Source organism: Microtus ochrogaster, chromosome 5 (genome assembly GCF_000317375.1).
Source record: "Microtus ochrogaster isolate Prairie Vole_2 chromosome 5, MicOch1.0, whole genome shotgun sequence".
NCBI lineage: Eukaryota > Metazoa > Chordata > Mammalia > Rodentia > Cricetidae > Microtus > Microtus ochrogaster.
This window is the reverse complement of record NC_022012.1, coordinates 43,670,702-43,691,003: the sequence shown is the minus strand read 5'-3', so window position 1 is coordinate 43,691,003 and position 20,302 is coordinate 43,670,702. Positions and strand designations below refer to the sequence as shown.

At 46.9% G+C, this 20,302-nt stretch overlaps 1 protein-coding gene across 1 annotated transcript in view; it reads left to right on the top strand.

The window, feature by feature from the left end:
* Ttc12 (tetratricopeptide repeat domain 12) overlaps positions 1 to 17,263 on the top strand; it is a 43,639-nt gene extending 26,376 nt beyond the window's left edge. Inside the window, exons 13-22 of the mRNA XM_013346187.2 lie at positions 1,558 to 1,726; positions 8,121 to 8,213; positions 9,543 to 9,603; positions 10,267 to 10,404; positions 10,848 to 10,946; positions 11,392 to 11,460; positions 12,609 to 12,710; positions 13,922 to 14,021; positions 15,031 to 15,256; positions 17,102 to 17,263. Coding sequence (XP_013201641.1) covers positions 1,558 to 1,726; positions 8,121 to 8,213; positions 9,543 to 9,603; positions 10,267 to 10,404; positions 10,848 to 10,946; positions 11,392 to 11,460; positions 12,609 to 12,710; positions 13,922 to 14,021; positions 15,031 to 15,256; positions 17,102 to 17,177 — 1,133 coding nt within the window. The 3' untranslated portion in view covers positions 17,178 to 17,263. The remainder of the gene's footprint in view (positions 1 to 1,557; positions 1,727 to 8,120; positions 8,214 to 9,542; positions 9,604 to 10,266; positions 10,405 to 10,847; positions 10,947 to 11,391; positions 11,461 to 12,608; positions 12,711 to 13,921; positions 14,022 to 15,030; positions 15,257 to 17,101) is intronic.
* The last annotated feature ends 3,039 nt before the right edge of the window (positions 17,264 to 20,302 follow it).

Sequence of the window (20,302 nt, the reverse complement as noted above, 5' to 3'; positions counted from 1 at the left end):
AGCTGATGAGGGAGAGGGACTTAATCAGGGGAGGGGGAGGGAAATGGGAGGTGGTGGCGGGGAGGAGGCAGAAGTCCTCAATAAATAAATAAATTAAAAAAAAGGAAAAATTATGAAAATAAACCACAAGTCCTTCAAAAAAAAAAAAAAAAACATGAACATAAAAAAAAAAAAAAAAAAAAAAAAAAAAAAAAAAAAACAAAAAACAAAAAAAAAAAAAAAAAGAATTATACCTGAGTATGACATGTGAGTTATCCTCTGGCTTCTATCCATATGCGCACACACACACATATGTGGACATGCATGTGCATGCACGCACAAGCACACACACACACACACATACACACCAAAACCAAGAATTATCGAAGTCCCTTACTCAGGGCTGTGTGTTTGCCAAGATTCCCAAAGGAAGCTGAGAAAGGCAGAACTTGGTGGCTGTCCTTACTCTCTGTGAGTTAGGCATAATAACCCAGATACTTTTGCTTCTGCGAGCTTTGGAATTGCTTTAATATATGAGAAATATTGCCACCTGGGGTCTGCACATGCTGGGTCTCAGGCTCATGAACTCTTGACATGCCCAACTCAATACACACAAGCCTTTTTTTTAAGAATCAAAGAATGCCCCAAAGCAGAAGCATGAGAATAAATCTGTGGCATATTGTTGAGTCAGAGAGAGAAGTCACTTCCAGCATATCCACAGTAACACCTCTTTCAACAAGATCACACCTCCCAATCCTTCCCAAACAGTTCCAACAGGGGACCAAGCATTCAAACACATGAACCTATGGGAAACATTCTCATTCAAACTGCCACATCTTGAGAATCATTGCTTCCAAAAGCCAGGCAGCCAAAACCTTTAACTCAGGAACCTTTGCATATATTTCAGATTCAAACCAGGACACCATCCCTGGGGTCTGCCCTACTGTGTTTCATTCCTTATGCTCGCACTCCTGCCATGCCCTGTCTGCTCCCACATGCCTGCTCAGAGCACAAAGCAAGCCAAATTCAGTATCACTGGAGTTCGGTGTTATGACTCTGGGAAGAGCACACAGTCTGTTGGAGGTGTACTTCTCCCGTGATATCATAGTTCCTTAGGAAGAATACAAACGGTTGCACTGGCCACCGTCTAAAGGCTGATGCTCTGATTATAGTTCAGCTAAGACAAATACTTTTCCTTCATTCATTTCCACATTCCACCCACTGAGAAAGCTTTTATAAGAATGATAATAGTGTAACTAATCTATGAGAGCCAGTCTCTGTCTGGCACCAGCAAGCAGTGGCTCACTGAATCCTCATTAAAAACTTTTGCAGGTGGGCCATTGTCCTCATCTTACTGATGAGGAAGCGGAGGGCCACGGGAGCTAGTGACTGGCAAAAAGCATCACTCTGCTTAGTCAAACACAGAAGGTTAGCCCCCGAGTCCAGTTCTTATAAGTCTTTATCCTGCCTGGAAAATGCGTTAAGAATGAGCCAACTTCCTGTTAGGTGGGGGGGCAACAGAACTCACCTCAATGCCGTCACAGCAGCTCCAGGCAGATTAACACCTGTGTTCTGCAGAGGAAAACCAGCGCCTGCTTGTGACCCACCCGGATATGGCCACCCTGCTGCCTTCCTTCATGACCTCCAGAGTCCTGGTTATGCAGCAGCAGAGCCTGGCCCTGCTGCTACAGCTCACCCAGACAGAGAACGGCCGGAACCAGGTCATCAAGCACCTCGACCTGATCCGGTAAGCCTGTGCCCGTAGGATCTTCCCTATGGCCCCTTGGGTCACCACTGTGTAGACGAAATCAAGCTGCTCATCCCTCCTACTGTTGCTGGTGTGTGTTACTACCAGGCTGGCATGAGTCTTCATGAAAGAGAGTAACAGAAAGAGGCTCTGAGGGAAACCCTATCAGGAAGGTGTCTCGAGGAGCTCCTGGCTGAACTCAGGACCACGCCAAGTTTTGATTCTGCACAAGCAGAGACCATTGAACTTGACAGGGCAGCACCTCCACAGGCAGACCCAGAACCCAGCCTGGAAATGGACCACTTGCTTCTGCCTTGTTAGACTCAGGCCCAGGTTCCACCCTTTCTCTCCCCTGGCTTTTCCTATGTTCTTCTGTTTAACACAATGCTAGCATTTTGTTTTGCATGTCTTTCAGCCATTTCTTAAGCGAGAGAGTATAATTTCATAAAACAAATACATTTTTGTGGGGTTTTTGCAAAGACTGAGACACATGGGGATAGTGTATGCCTGACTTCTAAAGGGATTTTCTAAAACAGCTTACCTGGACCACAGTGATTCTTTCTGTTTGTTTGCTTACTACCTATTTATTTAGTGTGCATGGACAGATGTATGTGTTGTATATGTGTGTGTGTTTGTGTGTGTGTGTATGTGCGAGTGCACCCATGTACTGAGGGAAGTATACATATGCGTGTAGATGCACTTGTAATGTTCAAGTGTGCAAGTATATTAATGCTTGTGAAGGTCAGAGGTCAATCTTGGGTGTTGCTCCAAGTCAGGCCAGCTAGCAACCATTAGTGGTCTCTCTGTCACTGCTTCCCTGTGCTGGGATCAAAAGAGTGACTACCATGACTTTTTCAGGCGTGCTGCAGATCAAACTCAGTTCTCAGGCTTGGGTGGTGAGCTCTGTAATTGACTGAGCTCTCTTAGCCCAGATTTTTTATTTATCTTTCAATTTACATTGCTTACTTGTCTTCTGGTTATAAATATGACCATTTGAAATGGATATGCCTTTTTTTTTTAGAGGTTGAACATCAGCCATATCCTATGATTTAAAGTGATAGAAATAACATTCATCGTGGCCTGCTTTGTAAACGTTTCAGAGTAACTTTGGAGCAGAAGTTAATCTGCCGATTTCTTCACTGCCTTTTCATTTTATCTCCCATGGTAACTTAGGGGAGTGTTACTCCCTGGTCACAGAGTGGGCAGGAGACACTGCAGCAAATAAGGCCACACAAGCCAGCCGTTCCCTAGTGCTTATTCCCAGGAGCCCAGCTCCTATCTCTGTCCTCTGTAAGAAAAGGAGCTGGGTCTCTCTGGACCAGGCTGAGCCCTCTCCCCTGTCCATCTAGTGAGGAGTCCACTGTGTGCCAAGGACAAGGTGGTCTCCATCTCCCCGTTTTCATCATGTCACAGCCCCAGTGATTTCTAGGAAAGACCTTGGCAACCCAGAAGCTCTGCCCGGTAGGCAGGGGATTGCTAGGGAATGTCTCCCAGGGCACTTAGTACTTTTCAGATGACCCTGCAGCCATCATCTCAATCCCTTCATCAGGTGTTATTTCATCTTAAGCCAGCCATCCTTTGTCTCTGAGCAGTGATGGCTGTAGTTGTCTTAAGACATTTGCTATCTCTGAGTGACCAGTATCTCAGTTTGAACCCCTCTAGTGCTGTAGCTCGCCGTGGTACATACAGTCTTGCCTACTCTTAGATCAGGAGGGGATCTCAGCTTATAGCTGTCAGGCACACTAGTCTTGCTGATGTCCATTTTCCAGGTAAGTTACTGATTCTCTGTGCTGAGACAATACTGTTTGAAGCAGGACAGAGCAGTGCACACATCACAGATAGTTACAGGTCCTCTCCTTCCCCAGATATGAACTGGCAGGAACAGGCTTCCCACTTTGTAGGAAGCGCTGGGATTTTAGATTCTCACAGTCCAGTGTTTAATCCTTGTATGCTTTTTTTATTCTTCTTTTGGCCTGGGAAAATTAATACATTGTCTTATCTGTACTGCACACATGGGATGACATTTAAGAGGGACGGTGGGGAGCTGGAGAGATGACTTGGCAGTTAAGAGCATGTTCTACTCTTGTAGGGGACCAGAGTTTAGTTCCCAGCACCAATATTGAAGAGTCCATACCCACCCCTAACTCCAACTGCAGATCTGATGTCTTCTTCTGGCCTCTTAGAGCATCTGCATACAAATATGCAACACACACACACACAATCATAATTCCTTATTAGAAGAAGTATTCTAGGCACCCCCACTTCCTTATTTTTTTTAGAATATGGGCTCCATGCTGGAGCCCTTGCTAGTAAGGTTCAGTTCTCAGCACACTGTCTTCTGCCCTCCAAAACAAACCAACCAACCAACAAACAAACAAAACCCAGAGATATGTCTGTGTCAGTTCAGATCTTTCTCTCCTGCCTCATGTGACAATTTGACCAAAATGAGCTTAAGCAAGACAGAGCCTGTCATGTTTCTCTCACATAATAAGAAGAAGCTAAACAGAGTAACCTCTCGCTTGAGGACCCCAACGTCAAGGTCGCTGTCCTTCTCTTTACCTTTCTTTTTACCTTGGTGTGATGCCACGCCTCATATCTCCCTGTCTAGCACAGCTTAGCACCCGCTAGATCTCCTTTCTTCCTTAAGCAAAGCTGCCATTTATTTCGGATTGGTAGACCCATGTCCTGGGCTACCCAGGAAGCCGGGGTGGGGGTGGTAGCTTCTGGAACAGAGTCAGGCAGGTTGGAAGGGGAAGGTAGTGACTGTGAGGCTGGCCAGCTAACAGCTGCCACCACCCTAAAACGACTCCCCAGCATCCATATCTGATTCTGGAAATGAGCCTAATAATGTTTTAATGATCATTTTCTCTCTCTTTAGGGTAGATTGTTGAAAGTCTTAAACTGGGGCAGTAGTGAAATGATTGGCTCCATGAGCCCATTCTCTGAATTGTGATCCATCCACTGGGGCAACTTGCCTGTCAAAAGAGCAGAAAATATGTCTCTGAGCAAGAGGAGATAAACAGGGACACACTGTCCTCTGTGGGTAATGAGAGTAGTTAGGAGAAGTGTTTTGTCACATGGTGAGGGAGCTTTCTTGTTTATGTCTCCTAAGGCTAACTAAACCAGGATGACCCTGACTGTTGTCTGTCCTTGATGCTATTCAGGTTCATCAGCATTCATCTTCGGGACCAAGAAAACAGAGTTAAATTGGTGTAGGAGGAATTTGGACTAACTCCAAAGCAAATTATTTCTGATGGATGAGCACTAGAGTACACTCTTGAGGAAGTCAAGGATTTGCAGAGTCTTGAGAACACCTGCTCTTTAGACACCATCTAGCCCATCCCCATCCAGCATGGGTACCCCTCTGCAGTGCTCCAACCCAGTCCACGCACGCTCCCCTCTAGGGAAGACCCAACACTTTCACTGTGTCTGTTTCCTTTCGACTTGGGCCAGGCATTAAGACAGCTCAGAGACTGGAAGTCTTCCCAGCTAAGGAGGATGTGATACACCTCCCCAGGTAATCCACCTACTGCCAGAATTACCCTTTGAGTTTCCTATCCCATGGCTCTCTGACCCAAGGACAGCCCAGATGATGGAGGGTCTGAAGAATGCATCAAATTCTGCCACTTCCCAGCACTAGAGGCCACACACTAGGCTTTTCCAATTCAAGCACCCCACTTTCTATATTAATTCTTGGGTGATTCAGCCCTTCCCAGAACAATCTGTCAATCAGTCTGTCCCTTAAAAGTGAGTACCTGCTACACCCCCAGATAGCCAACCCATAGGCTATTTATTGACTTGCTGTTACCCCACTGCCCTGAGGCATGGTCCTTTTGACCAGACCCTTCTTGAACTATCATACATGGCTATCAGGATATCATATATCCTGTAATTGGAGACTTTTCTGTCCCACCCTGTCCTGCAGTCATTTCCACATAAGAGACTTGGAGACTTAATAGTAATTGTAAATGGTTGGTGACTCAGGGTTATTACTAGCAAGCTTTATATTTATATATAGATTTAGATTAATCCATGTCTATTAATTTATGTACCACCATGTGGTACATGACTCACTGGTAGCAAGATGCTCTGGCATCTTGCTCCTTGAGTGGCTGCTGGTGTCTTCCAGACTCTGTCTTTCTTCTCCTGTATATCTGCTTGGATTTCCTGCGTGGCTCTACCCTGCCTTGACATAAACCAAAACAGCTTTATTTATCAACCAATGAGAGCAACACATATTCACAATGTACAAAAAGACATCCCACAGTACACCCTGTCCCTCCTCCCCCCTTTCTAGTTCTTCCTTCCTGGTTTCCTGTACCAATCCCTCTTGTGCCATTATGCAAACCAGCAACTCCAGAATCTTACACTGGCTGTTTTCTTGTCTTGGACTTTAAGAGACAGAGACTGTCCCCTCTTGTGGGTTAGATGGAAGCACCCACTGTTACTAGATCCTGTCTCCTCTCTGAATAGCAAATAAAATGTGATTTTTTTTTTGCCCCTGTCTTTTTCACCTGGATTTCCTGTCTTCACATGGGCATCCCACTACCCATTCACCTAGGAGTTCTGTAGTTGACTTGCACCACCTTCACCACAGGCAATAAGACAGCCGCTTGCCAGTTCTTGCTCATTAGCATCTCCTGCAGGATTCTTGTTGTTCTCCTCCTTGGTCTCTTATCATCCCTTCTCAGTCTTTTTAATGCCTTCTCTTTTTTAATAGCACCTTTCATGCTGCCGCTGCCACAGCCCAGTTCCGTGACCACACATCCGTGACCCAGTTCCTTGTCAGGACAACCGCACGTCGCACTGGTGGGATTCTCTGTCCCCCTGTCCTACCTTCTCCAATATGACCTCCATTAAGCCAGCCAAAAGATGTTTTTAAAATGCACATTGGTCCTGCTGTTTTCCTCTTAAAAATTCTAAAGTGACTCTCCATTGCCTGTAAGACTATCTTTAACTCGTGAGATACAATGTCTAGAAGTCACCTGGGGCTTGGCTAAAGTGCAGCCTCCCAGAGATCTGAAGTTTAGAGTTGTCTAGAAATCTGTACCCCCACCCTACCCCTATCACTATCATCCAGAAAGCCACCTACCCATCACACTTTGGAGAAGGTGAACCTTGGGAGTTAAATCCAAACTTCGTTGAAGACTCTAGAAGACCCACCATGAACTGGGCTTCGTCTAGTTCCCTCACCTCCCTGCTCCCTATTCTCCTGCATCCTAAGAACTGATGGCAATGAGCTGCTAGATGTCCCCAGAGATGTCTCATGTTCTGGGAGTACCTCAGGGCATTTTGTCTGACATGGTCTGTCCTGTCTCCATGTGTCTGATACTGGCCCACAAGCTTGCTAATGCCAGAACAGTGTCTCGTTTCATCTTTGTAATCCTAGAACCCACCTCGTTGCCTGGACAGTAGTCAGTGGCAGTTTAGCACCATTGGTTGAATGAATACATGATAGTAACTATCACTGTTCTCTGAAGAAGGAGCTAAGACATCATCTCTGTGGCAGCAGCCTTTTCATCTCCAGCCCCTGCACAGCTCCCGACGGGTAGACTCTGAGGCCTTAGTGTGAGTCTGTTCTAGCACATTCCTAACCCTTTCCTTCCTTGTTTGTATGTGTGTCACTGTAGACCAGGAACTAGGTGCTGAGCACAGTAGGTAGCATGCCAGAGATGCCCAGTTTTCTGGAGGGGACTCAAATCTTTCACTTCTAATAGTGTTAGAAGTGTTCTAACAGTAAGTCCTCTTCAGGCAGCTTGAGGTTTCATAGCTTTTTCTGGCAACTGAACTGAACTGCTTTCCTGGGCTCTCTTTACAATCATCTCAAAACCCTTGAACCTTTTCTGCGTGAATCGGTAACCAAAGTGAGTCTTCCAGCTCCGTTCCTCACTTATAATCTCCAGCTCTCAGTGGAGGACTCTAACTCTATTAAACCCATCTGCTAAATTCAGCAGCCCATCAAGATCTTGTGAAATAGTTATTCCATCACCTGTCTTATTAGGGGCCATCCCACTTTAGTTATGAGCCAATTAGTGAGTGCACCATGTAGATGTCATCTAAGTTAATAAACTTGACCTAGACTCAGCCACAGGGCAGAGCTCCAGAAACTCTTTCCTTCCAAGCTGCTGTCTGATAATTGGCGAACTTACATTACAACTGTTTAGCAACCTGAGAATTCACACAGAGTGCTGCAGCCATCCTGACGGATGGTGTCCATGGGTGGGTAAGGGCCCAGGTCTCCTGGCTGGGCACGGTTGGTTCATCCTTTCTACTTTTCTTTCCCCGATGCTGAGGCTTTACTGGGCTCCTTACAAGAGTACCTATTGGAGACTCTGAGTTTGAAGATGGCCCATTCAGAGTTATGTGTGTTGTTGTTTTTAATGGCTCTTTTCAGACTGTGTGAAGCACTGCTGTCATTTCTGGACTTCTCAGACAAGAAGGCCAATACAGCCATCGGGCTACTCACAGATTTGGCTCTAGAAGAAAGGTAATTGTTTTGTTTGGTTTCTATAGAATGACAATTCTTGGACCCATGTTAAGCCTGTGGCTTTTGAAAAATGCCACCAGCTACAGAGACTAGACAAATCTCCAGGTGAGTGTTACAAGATGCACTGAGCGAGGACACTGATGGCTTCCACAGGGCAATGGACATCTAGTCTCAGCCCAGCTCCTCCAGGTGGAGAGTGACCCAGTCCTCAGTGGGCGTGGAGGCCATGACACGCAGTCATCCCTTCGTTCTATCAGTTCTGCATCTGTGAATTCAATCAACCACGGATCAAAAGTACTTCTAAAAGTCTCTGTACTGAACATGCCCCTTCCTTATCATACATAGTGGGTATTCACATAACACTTTACATTGCTTCAGTACCATAGCTACAAATGCTGAGACATGGCTCAGTTTCCAGGGGGTTATAATAGGTTTTGCACATACTGTATCATTCTGTGGAAGGAACCTGGGCAGTGGCATGGCTTTGTATTTGTAGGGTCCTTGGACCAGTCTCATGCAGACACCAGGAGGATGGATACTGAAAACAGTGCTTCTTGCAGTGAGATGCTGGCTGTGGCTCAGGGAAGCTTCCCGCCTCTTGGCCAGTGCCTGCTGCATGATAACTGCTGGGAAATTTGTGTTGAATGAATATAAGTGAGCAAGCAGAGTAGAAGGAACAGGGAAACATAGCCTCCTCTTTGGTTGCCAGTAATACTGAATAGCTAGTTATCTCTTCCTGCCTGTTTGTTTTGGTTTTAGCTGCTGGGAGAAGATGGTAAAAATCCTAGATTTTTTAGATTTGTTATAAATTCTTAAGTCATTTCTTATGAGGTTTGAAAACATTCATTGCACCCATTGTGGAAAGAGTCAGGGAGGAACGAGTTAATACGCTCACTGGTGGGCCAGCTGGGGGGCGGAGCGCATTGCACGTGACACCAGCACATGGTGATGTATGTCTGGGCCTGCTCAGTGGCTGTGATGAGTGAACATGTGTTCCCTGTTCCCATCTGCACTGGGCACGAGTAACACACAAACCCAGAGCAGAAAGAAGGGTTGCAATCAATTTGACAGAGCCGGGGAGTTCCAGCTACTTCTGCTTACAAGAGCTGGTGCCTGAGACCTGCTGTCTGACATCAAAGATTATTCTCTAGGCTTAGAAAACATAAGTCACGTGATAATTTTAGACGCACAGAACAAATCATGAGTGCATACTGAAAATCACATCACGAAGGCCCTGTCTGTAGCTCTCTGAGACATCGCCTGAGATGACAGCCTTGAGGCGTACTTTGTGTCACTTAAAACTTACCCTAGCTGATGTTGTCCCCACAGATTCCAAGTCTGGTTCCAGGCCAACCTTCCAGGTGTCCTGCCCGCACTCACAGGTGTTCTGGTGAGCAAACCCCAGTCCTCTCTGCTGTGGCAGGCACTTCTTTGCCAGGACAGAGCCTATGAAACACAATTTACATCCCAGCACCCATGCTGTCTCTCAGCCTGATTAGTCATTTGTCCACAGCTGGAGTTTACACAGTTCTCCGTTATTAAAAGAACTCAACAACAGCAGACAGGACAAATAGCAGTGGCCAAGGGGCAGGACTGGCTGCAGGGGGAAAAATGCTCCAGTGGGTTGTGTCTTACTTGACGGTATAGAGAGAGCACCTCTCTACCAGAGTCCTCATTAGCACAAAGTAGTGTCTTCAGGAAAGGGTGTGACTCTGTCGCCTGGGAGGAAATCACCCCATCGGGACAAGGGTAGCCGTGTGAGGAATGAAGCAAGGGCTCTCCTGGGGGAGCATGCTGTGTGAGGGGAGTCATAAAAAAATTCAGGATACCCCAGGGGAGCATAACCACACCCCAACATTTTGCAGTTGGTTGGTGTAGAAGCCACGCTTGTGACTGCATCATGTGTCCAGGGTGACTTCATTCATGTCACAGCATGACAGTAGGCTAGGTGTCTGATTCCTAGCCTTTTGGTGAGCAAGAGACACATCTAGAAAGGCCTATGGCATCATTTATCTGCTGTCTGTGACATCACTGTCTCTGAATTCATTTGTAGAAGCGAGAGCCCAAGTTAACCAACCTCTCAGCCCTCTGCCAATGCATTGCCCTGATGGGAAACATCAGTGCTGAGCCTACTGCCCGAAGACACATGATAGCCTGTGAAGAATTTGGGGATGCCTGTTTGGACCTCCTGGTATCACAGCCTTTCTATTTAAACTTGGTCTCCCATCCTCCAGTGATGCACTGGCTTCTTATAATTATTCTGTTTCCCACGACCTAAGGACTGTTTGGCTTATGGCTGCTATAGCTATAGGCCTCCAAAATCCTCTAGATTAAGTCTCCCTGACCCTAGAGTAATTTTGAAGCTTTTCTGATAGAGCTTGTCATCCATTTCCACAGCCCAGTTTTCAGTGCAATCCCAAGGCCCACTGAGCCAGAGTGCTAATGTGTCCAAGACACCTTCTATTGCTCCTAAACTGATGCTAATTCCTAGTGTCTGCACTTCTGCCATTCTGTCAAGTCCAAGTATTGACAATACAGGGGCCGTGGGTGTCTCAAGACACTTGTCTAAGGGAAGAGATGACCACGAAAAGCTTCAAAGCAGCAAGAAGGTTGATGACCTTGTTTTGTTTCCAGGTCAAGTGTGAGGAGGAGATGGATGTGTTCAGAGAGGTTGCATATACTCTCCTAGGACTCACCATGAACTTGTGTCTTGAGGGTCCCTTCCTCTCTCAGGTACAGTTTTCTTGTCACCCTCTTTGGAGCCCTGGGACAGACATGTTTTGTTGGCTCATTCATGTATTCATGAAGTGAACAGAAGCGTGTGGCCTGGAACAATCACAGTCTAGGAATCTGGAGGGCTGGAGGGATGCTCTGTCACTCTACTGAGGGCAAGAGTCACTCTCGTCTTCATTCAGAAAGCTGTGCACGTGTGCAGAACAGTCCCTTTCAGGGCTACATTTCAAGAGTCAAATAAACTGTGTCCTCTGCTATGGAATCATGCCCAGAGTTAGAGGAGACACATATGGGAGCAATAAAAGAAGCCCCTGTGAGAGAAATAGGGACATGAATATTGTGGTTTCAAGAGGGAGTAGTTGGCTCTATTTGATTGCTTGGAAGACACTCTCCAGAAGATTCTATTTGAGCTATAAAAATGCCTCCCCATTCCCCATGTTTATAGATGTGGGCGGTGGACATGAGCCAGAAGTGCCTGTCTCTACTGAACAGCCAGGATGGAGGAATCCTGACAGTAAGTTTCTCTAGCGAGCCGACTAACAGTTTCCTGTTCTAGTGTTGTTTTCATATTAATAGGTCTTACCCTATCTGCAGTCACCATCTTTGAAGTCTCTGTAACTCTGAGATACAGTGTGGGTGAACTCCTCAGAGCCATGCCCACAAACACACAAATGACAAAGTCTGCCTTCAGTCTGAGAGGATTTGGTGACTGCTCCTCCTACATGTACACGTGAGCCTTGTAGAGTCCAGAAACCCACGTTACGAATGTCTTGACTGTGTAGTCTAGAATCCAACCAGTGAATGCAATCTTTATTATATGTCAAGAGATTCTTCAGCGGTATGTGCCAGAATGATTCCTTAATTCTGTTCTAACACTTGGCTGAGCAAACCGAAGACAGTCCCGTGGGTAGGGCAGTGCACGTGGAGAAGAGTGTTAGCATGATTCTGGAGGCCTTTGGGCGCCATCTTAGGGCACACTCTTCACTTACTCATGTTTCTGTCAGTGCGGGACCTAAAGCCTGGACAGACAAAGTGACATTCAGGACAGGTTTCAGAAAATAGCCCCTTAAAAACTGCAGGCAGAGGGATTGGCTTCAGACCTCCCCAAGTTGTTCTTGTGGCAGGCAGACACACACACACACACACACACTACACACATATAAATAACACACACAATAATAAATAATTATAATTTTAAGATTTTTTAAATGAAACAAGAGCTGGGAAATAAAACAAATGAAATCTCCCAGGAAGTTGAACCAAAAGCCAGAGACTTGGAAAGATAAAGATAAATGAAAACTGAAAACTCCAAAGGTTGGTCCTGAAAGTGGAGCCTTTCTAGGGAGGGCCCTACTGATGCTGAGGACTGGGAGGCACCTGAAAGGACTGATTCTCAGGGTTGAGATCCGGTATAAAGCTGAACCGCTCTGGGTCTCTGTACAAGGAAGCAGTATTTCTAGGCCTTTGAACTGCCTGCCTGGCAGGTTTATTAAAAAAGAACTATGTTTGCTGTGTGTTCCTTGGCCATTATATTATTCAACAATCAAGGAATAGATTGTTTTTGTTTTTGTTTTTGCCTAATCAAACTCCTCCCCGTTAACCTTTAAAGGTCATCAGCATTTCTGGAAGAGGTGTTTAATCATCCTCTCTGTGTCCCCTCAGAGAGCCGCAGGTGTTCTGAGCCGGACCCTCTGTTCCTCTCTAGCCATCATGGAGGAGGCGCTGGCAGCAGGTGTGGTGAAGAAGATGATTAAATTCCTGCAGGTAAAGTAACCTGACTGCTTACACCTTCTTGAATGTCCTGAGACACCTGTTCAACTCGGGAGAGCAGGGTGAAGGTGGGTTTTGTTCAGTTAACGTGCCGCGATGTTATCCCTGCTGGACTAGCGAGCCTCTTCCACCTGTCCACCTGGACAGTGCCCTGGATAGCAACAAAGACCCTTGAATGAATAAGCAAACTGTTCTTTATCTACAGTGATGAAAATTGCTTGCCCTCCAAGCCCAGCTTCAAAACACAGTCTCTGTCCTTGAGCAAGGTGTTTTGAATGCTTTTTTGCAAAGCTTCTTAGGCCAATTATTTTGTTCACGGACTCCTGGTACCTTCTGTCCTTATCTGGAATGCATTGGTGGTAACTCCATTTGTGAACTACGGAGGCTGCAGAGTTGTCATGTGACCAAAGGATGTTGGAATTCCCTGAATGAATTGAGGGCAGTGAATCCAAGAGAGGAGCTCGATTCACCTGGGAAGGCAGAGCAAATTATCAGGTGGCGGCGGCTGCCTCTAGATACCACTCTGGCTCTGCAAGGCTCGCCCACGGTAGTGCCGCAAAGGTACAAAACCTTGGGCTGAGCAGGGCAGGAAGCAAACTCTACAGTGGACAAGATGCTGCCAGGCTAGGGCAGATGACAAGGGGGCAGAAGGGAGGAGCTCAGTTAAAACCGATACTTGATCACTACCTGTCATTGTTGCTACAACTTTTGGCACTGCGCCAGAGACTGCTGAATGCACGCGCACACGTCCACACACATCCTGAAGACCCTGATATTGAGGGTTATGACTGCATAATCATTACCTCTCATAAGTCTTCACAAAGCCTGTCAACCCTTATTCCCCAAAGGCCAAAGGACCGGGGAGAGTCATTTGCTTCCCTTTGGGGAAACATCTTTTATTAATCAGCAGATGTTTATATATAAACCACTGTTATCTAAACAGTCTCTCATAAACCCCTCCCCCAGTGGTGTCAGGTGTGCAGGGGACAGACCTGAATTCCTACCTAGGGAACGGGGCTAGGTTTACAGATGGGTACAAGTGACACTCCATCCTTTCTCACCTAAGAAGCACACGCCATTGCTTGATCTAATTATCTCACAGAAGCCAAGAAGGCCCCTGGCACTATTATGATGATCGCTGAGGTGTCTAGGAAAGAATGGTTATCACCTTGATTTTGCTTTTCTGATTCTGTTCTGAAACACAGATGGGAGGCCAGACTGCATCCCGTTACGCCATAAAGACACTGGCCATCTGCACAAACAGCTGCCATCCAGCTCGGGAAGAAGTGATGAGACTTGATAAAAGTAAGTGACAGTTTGGTTAAGGGAGCCCACGCCTCGGTGGGGGACCCACCCTGGAAGCTGCAGAGAGAACCGAGGCTGAGGAGGGAGGAGAGACCTAGGCAGCATCGCTCCCTTGTAGTGTTTACACAACCAGATGTCAGTTCATCTCCCATCACAAAGTGTTCCGCTGACCTTTTGGCTGCGCGTGGGTAAAATGCCAGGCAGCTCAAAGGTCACAGGGCAGAAGCAGGATAACTCTCTCCTCTCCCCCCAACTTAACCCGGAATTGTTTCTATAGTGATGCTTGAACTGACCTAGCACCAGTTCTCCTCCTTCGTGGATGGAGGGGAGAACAAAGCACCTTCAGCCATCAGAGGACAGTGGGAACTGTGGCTCTGAGCTCAGCTTAATTCACTAAGAATGCTTCACCAGGTTAATCCGGAGTGTGCTGGGTGTCTCTCCACTCTTAAGATAGGGGCCGAGGCTGCAGAGTTACCATGTGACCAAAGAAGGCTCTGTTCTAATTTCCCTGATATAACTTACATCCTCAATCCTCTGCAGTTTTCATAGAGCAGGTGCCCAACAGATGAAGCCTCCTAATGTCCTTTACGCCTCCACACTGTACCCTGAAGGGGACTAACCGGACGGGGCAAACCTTCCTTCTGAAAAGACACATTGCCTCTCGGTCAGGCTGGCAGGTGGCGGAGAGTGTGGGTCACCATGAGGACAGACTTTTCTGACACTCAAATCCATTTTTAAGATAGTCTCATTTGTAGCTCTAGCTAGCCTGGAACTTGTCATGTGGACCATGCTGGCCTCGAACTCACAGAGAACTACTTATCTCCACCCCCCGAGTGCTGGGATTAAACCGCCACTCAGGTTACAAAAACCCTTTTATACCTTAGAGCATGGACACAGGGAGAGAGCTCATATGTTCCCAGGTTTCTGCCCCTTCAGCCTCTCATGTCCCCTCATCAGCCCTTTTAGGCTGTCCATTGGAACTGCTCCTTGTGGCCGTATTTCCCCGCAGAGTTCAAGATTTTGATATCGCTGCTTGACTCAGAGGATGAAATACTGGTGGGCAACGCTGCCCTCTGCCTTGGCAACTGCATGGAAGTGCCCAGTGCTGCCTCATCCCTGCTGAAGACAGACATTGTGCAAGTGTTGTTGAAGCTGGCAGGCAGCGACTCCCAGAGGACAGGCGTGCAGCTGAATGCAGGCATTGCTCTGGGGAAGCTATGCACAGCCGAGCCCAGGTTTGTCGTGATCACCACTGACCCAGGCCACCCATGTGGAGGTCACATCTCGGAAAAAATGGGGCAAGCTTAGCACTGTGTGAAGAGCTCCATGCAGGTACCTCCTGCCTTCTCCATGGATGGGGTACCCCATGCCTATAGGGGCCCCCATGAGCTGAGTCTCTGGAAGAAGGGTCCTTTGGGGGAACCACAACCTCCAGCCTGAGAAATGGAGTGCATTTGACAGGGCTTGGTCCCATGCATATGGTCATCATCTTCTTGCCATTCCCTCCTCCTCCAACCTGCTCCATTTTGCTTGCCCCTCCTTTTTACTCTCTCTCTCTCTCTCTCTCTCTCTCTCTCTCTCTCTCTCTCTCTCACACACACACACACACACACACACACACACACACACACACATATTCCATCTTTTTCTCTCTCCCTCTGTTATTCTGATTTCTGTCACTGTGACAGAAAATCCACTTACAGAAAGGTTTCCTTTAGCTTAAGGCCTCAAAGGCTTCAGTCTCCGGGTCCTTGTTGTTTTGGGGCTGTTAGCAGCACAGTGTCTAGTGTCGGGTTCATGCAGTAGAGGGGAGCTCTTCACTCACTTCATGGTGACCAAGATGCCAAGAAGGACACAGGAAGGACCCAATTCCCCGACTGCCTTTTGAGAACACTGTGACCTAAATTCCTCCCACTAAGCCCAATGTACTAAAGGTTCTATCATCTTATCACATGAACTGAGATTAAGGCCTTAGAATATGGACGTTGGGAGGACATTTAATATCCAAATTATAGCATATCCTGTCTTTGCGCTCTCTCTCTCTCTCTCTCTCTCTCTCTCTCTCTCTCTCTCTCTCTCTCCTCTTTCCTTCTTTCTCTCTCCTCTCTCCTCTCTTTCCTTCTTTCTCTCTCCTCTCTCCTCTCTTTCCTTCTTTCTCTCTTCCTCCATTCCCCATTCGTCCCTTCCTCTTCATCTTCTTTTTCCCCCTAGTTGGTCTGGAACTGGCTTTACAGCTCAGGTTGATCACAATCCCCCTGCCTCCACCTCACTAATGCCTGTGATTATGGGCATGCACCACCATGCATAGCTTCTCATCTCTGTCTTTACTTTTCTGGAACAGACTTCTACTTCTTTGCTGATTGATTGCCTGGTTGATTGATTAACTTGGGTCTAAGCAAACAGAGGACTGTCAGCATGGCTAACAGTCTCCTGCTGGAGAGGCGGCTGCATGACAGCACTCTGATGCCCCCTGCAAGAGACTTGCAGTTCAACTCTGCTCAGTGGTTATTATTTAGCTCTGCTTCCTGTTCTGGATCTGTTATGTGCTTAATCACCCACAGTGCATGTTTTGGGGTGTTCCCCTGCAGCCGTGCCATAATCCTTTGGCTAGAAGTGGGGGAGACCTTGAAGATAGGCTTGAGCACCGCTCCCACCTTACAGATGCACACCTCTCTTTTCTGCCCCCCCCCCATTCCCTGGAAAATGAGGATTTGGATGACATTGAAAACACTTTCAAACTCTCTCTGGTTGATCAAGTGGAAGAAAAAGATAAAATCTGTCTTCCACAGAAAGCAAAGCACATTAGCTATCGTGAGTTCAAAGTGGCAACCTGCTGGGGTGGGATAGAGGGGTTTCCCAAGAGCACAGCTTCCAGAGCAGCCTGTCACATCTGACACTCCAGAAGAGTGTCTCCAGAGCCCGACTTACCCTCTTTGATCTTTAGGGCTCCCCAGTGCCACCGTCACTTCCCCCTTCTGCCGAGAGGGCTATGGCCCATGTTTGTAGCCAGTCTCAATCTGGAGAGCTAAATGTGAAACATGACATGCATCGACCTGAATTTTGTGTCCTGATTACCACAGGTTTGCTGCCCGACTTCGAGAGCTTCATGGACTAGAAATTCTCAACTCTACAATGAAATACATGAATGATTCCTGAGGGGCATGGTGCCTTGCACAGTCTGTGAACACACAACTGTGTGCCAGGGGTCATTGCTGTGCTAATAAAGTCTTTCTAAATACCCACTCCAGAGTGTGATGTCTGCTGGGTTTCCACCAGGAAGAAGAGAGCGGGTGGCTAGGGCAGTAGAAATTGCTGCTGCTCATTCTAGCGCCCTTCACTGATGCTCTGAACTGCGCCCTCTTTTTCTACTGAGACCAGAAACCAGCCAACCAAAAAGCCTCATTTCCCAGATGCCCTTGCAGCAGTACCACTAGCTGAGCATTAGATCCTGAGGGAAACATCAGGAATATTTGGCAATGGCACTTGAGCATCTACCTGCAGCTCTCAGAGCATTAAGAGACTGGTGGCAGCACCAGGGTGATGTGACAATAGTTCCCTGAATCCCAGCTGCCTCTGTGGCATGAGCTTTCATATTCTGTGGATTGAGTGCTGATGGGTCGCTCCCTGTCGGAGCTCTTTCCAGTCCTGGGCCTGAGGGTCAGCATCACTACCTGGCTGCATCTTATAAGTGCTCAGTTTTCTGTGTAAGGTGGTTCTGGACTCCCAGTGCCAGAGCACAGGCTTTTATTTACCCAAATGATGTCCATTTATGTCCCTAACCCACCTCATACTCCTGCTTAGCCTTTTCCTAAAGACACTGCTTCCTTCTCCAAGAGCCAGGATCACCTGTGGGCTCCCAAATGAAAGACTTAATAAATAACAGTTCCCTGGCTTCTCAGTGCAATCATGGGCTGAACCATTTCCAGGAAAGAGGCAGGATCTACACGGTACAGTAAAAGACAAGAATCTCCAAACCAAAGGTCCCAAGGATGGTGCCTCCTACCTCCTGCCCACTGTGTTCCTGTGTGTTGTGGAATATTATTTTAATTAGTCAAAGATGTATTACATTTTTTTATGCTGCAGATAGTATTACTTTAACCGTGTAAAGGTGTGTTACTTTTGTTTATGCTGCATTTGTTTAATTATGTAGAGATGTGTTGCGTTTGTTTCACCTTGCCTGCCTAAGGCATCTGATTGGTCTGATAAAGAGTTGGACAGCCAATAGCTAGGCAGAAGAGGGATAGGTGAGGCTGGCAGGCAGAGAGAATAAATAGAAGGAGAAATCTAGGCCTGAGAGGAGCAAATGAGGGAGATGCCTAGGGCCAACCAGGCAGCCTCTAGCCAGGAGAAACAAGAAACAGCGAGAGTAAGATATACAGAAAGAAGGAAGGAAGGTAAAAAGCCCTGAAGCAAAAGGTAGATAAAAAGAAACAGGTTAAAAGTTAAAGAGCTAGCCAGAATTAGGCCTAAGCTAGGCGATCATTCATAAACAGTAAGAAGTCTCTGTGTCGTGATTTGGGAGCTGGCTGGTGGCCCAAAAGGAAAAGCCTGGTACAACTGTGCGAGCTGCTTAACCTCTCTGAGATTTTCTGACCCACAGGAAAACCTAGAATAATACATATCCAAGCTACCTATGTGGTAAAGGTTAAGTGGTATCTAGAATCTTCCCCCAAAGGCCCCAGAGTTAAAGGCTTGGTGTCCAGCTTGAAGCTTATGTATGGGTAGTAAAAACTTTGCTAGAGCCTAGTTAGAGATACTTGGTTCACTGGGAGTATACACTTGCACAGGCTTGTGGTGTCTTGACCCCTCCTGCTTCCCAGACATGTGATGGGCAGTTTGCTTTGCAGCTTGTTCCTACCATGAAGTGTGGTTCCCACTGAGAGAAGCTTGAAATGCATAGACTCACCTAGTCATGACCTAAAGCTTCTAAAACTGTAAGCCAAACCAGCCTTTTCCCTCTCTAAGTTCATTGTTGTGTATAGTTGCTTCAGTAACAGAAAGCTAGCTGACATTAGAGATGACGGTATCTTAGAAGCTATTCTGTTGCACAAACATGATAGGCTCCATTCTGGGGCTGGAGACATTGATTGACATCCTGTCTACTAAAGTTTGAGATTTGGGGGTGGGGGTGTGCTGAAAAGGCTCATGTTCTTTAGGGGATTAAAGTCAGATATTGTCTGAAATATGCAAAAAAAAAAAAAGAAAACACTCCTCTAGGAAGATTTTATTCAACATATCACTAAAGAAAATTCTTCACTGGTAGGACAGCTCTTAGCTTAAATTAGGAGTCCTGTTCCTGAAAATGAAATGGAAAGTTGCATGTTGGAAGTCTGGATGAAAATCACTAAACCAGAGCCCTCTTGGTGGGATCAGTGCACTGTGGGCGGCTGGCAAGAGCTCACTGGAGCACTCTTTGATGGTGCTGTACCAGTCTCCCGGGCGGCACAGAGGTGACAGGTCTCAGCAGAGAAGTTGGGACCTGCCTATTCGATGCCTTCGTGAAAACAGACCTCCTTGAAGCAGCCAAATTGCAAGGGAAATGTCTAATGCTAAACAGAGCACAGAGGAAAATTAGAGGCTGCAGAAGCTGCTGCTTCCATAGCACTCAGCGGGGCTTCCAAGATGACAACAGCACACAGAATCAGCAGGCTGGTCTCCGATTCCAAGTTCAAGTCTCTCTCTAACTCTGCTACACTCCTCTCCAGCTCTGGAAATGGTTGTTATGAGTAAGATCCCATTCCCCAAAAGGGTGGGAAATGTCACATTCTATTGTGCTTGAGGGGACCTGCAGGAAGCTGTGATCTTCACATTAGAGGTGGGTCCGCTGCACACCCTCCTCCGGGTGGCGAGAAATACCTTACAAACCAGCGATCTCACAGTGTTCCTGAGCCTCACAAAGACACCATGAGGCAGATCCTGTCTTCACTACAGAAGTAAAGGAACTACGACTTTCCTGCCTGGGCTCATGTAAACAGAGGAGTTGGAATTTAACCTCAGACTGTGTGTGTTTGTTCCTTAGCTTTTTCTATATGTAAAACATTTCTGTCCTTGTTGAATGTGGCTTTCAGGAAACCCCCCCCCCCTCTCTTTCTTCCCTTTGAAATAAGAGTAACAGTTCCATCTGACATTCTGAGGTTTGAATATGCACAATGTGCCTAGCATGAGGTGGCAGTGGGGGTTAGCTTAATGACCATGATGAACCAGAAATGCTCCCTTCCCTCCTTGGCCCTGTCCATTCTGCTCTCCCTTCCTCTCCTCTCCTCTCCTCTCCTCTCCTCTCC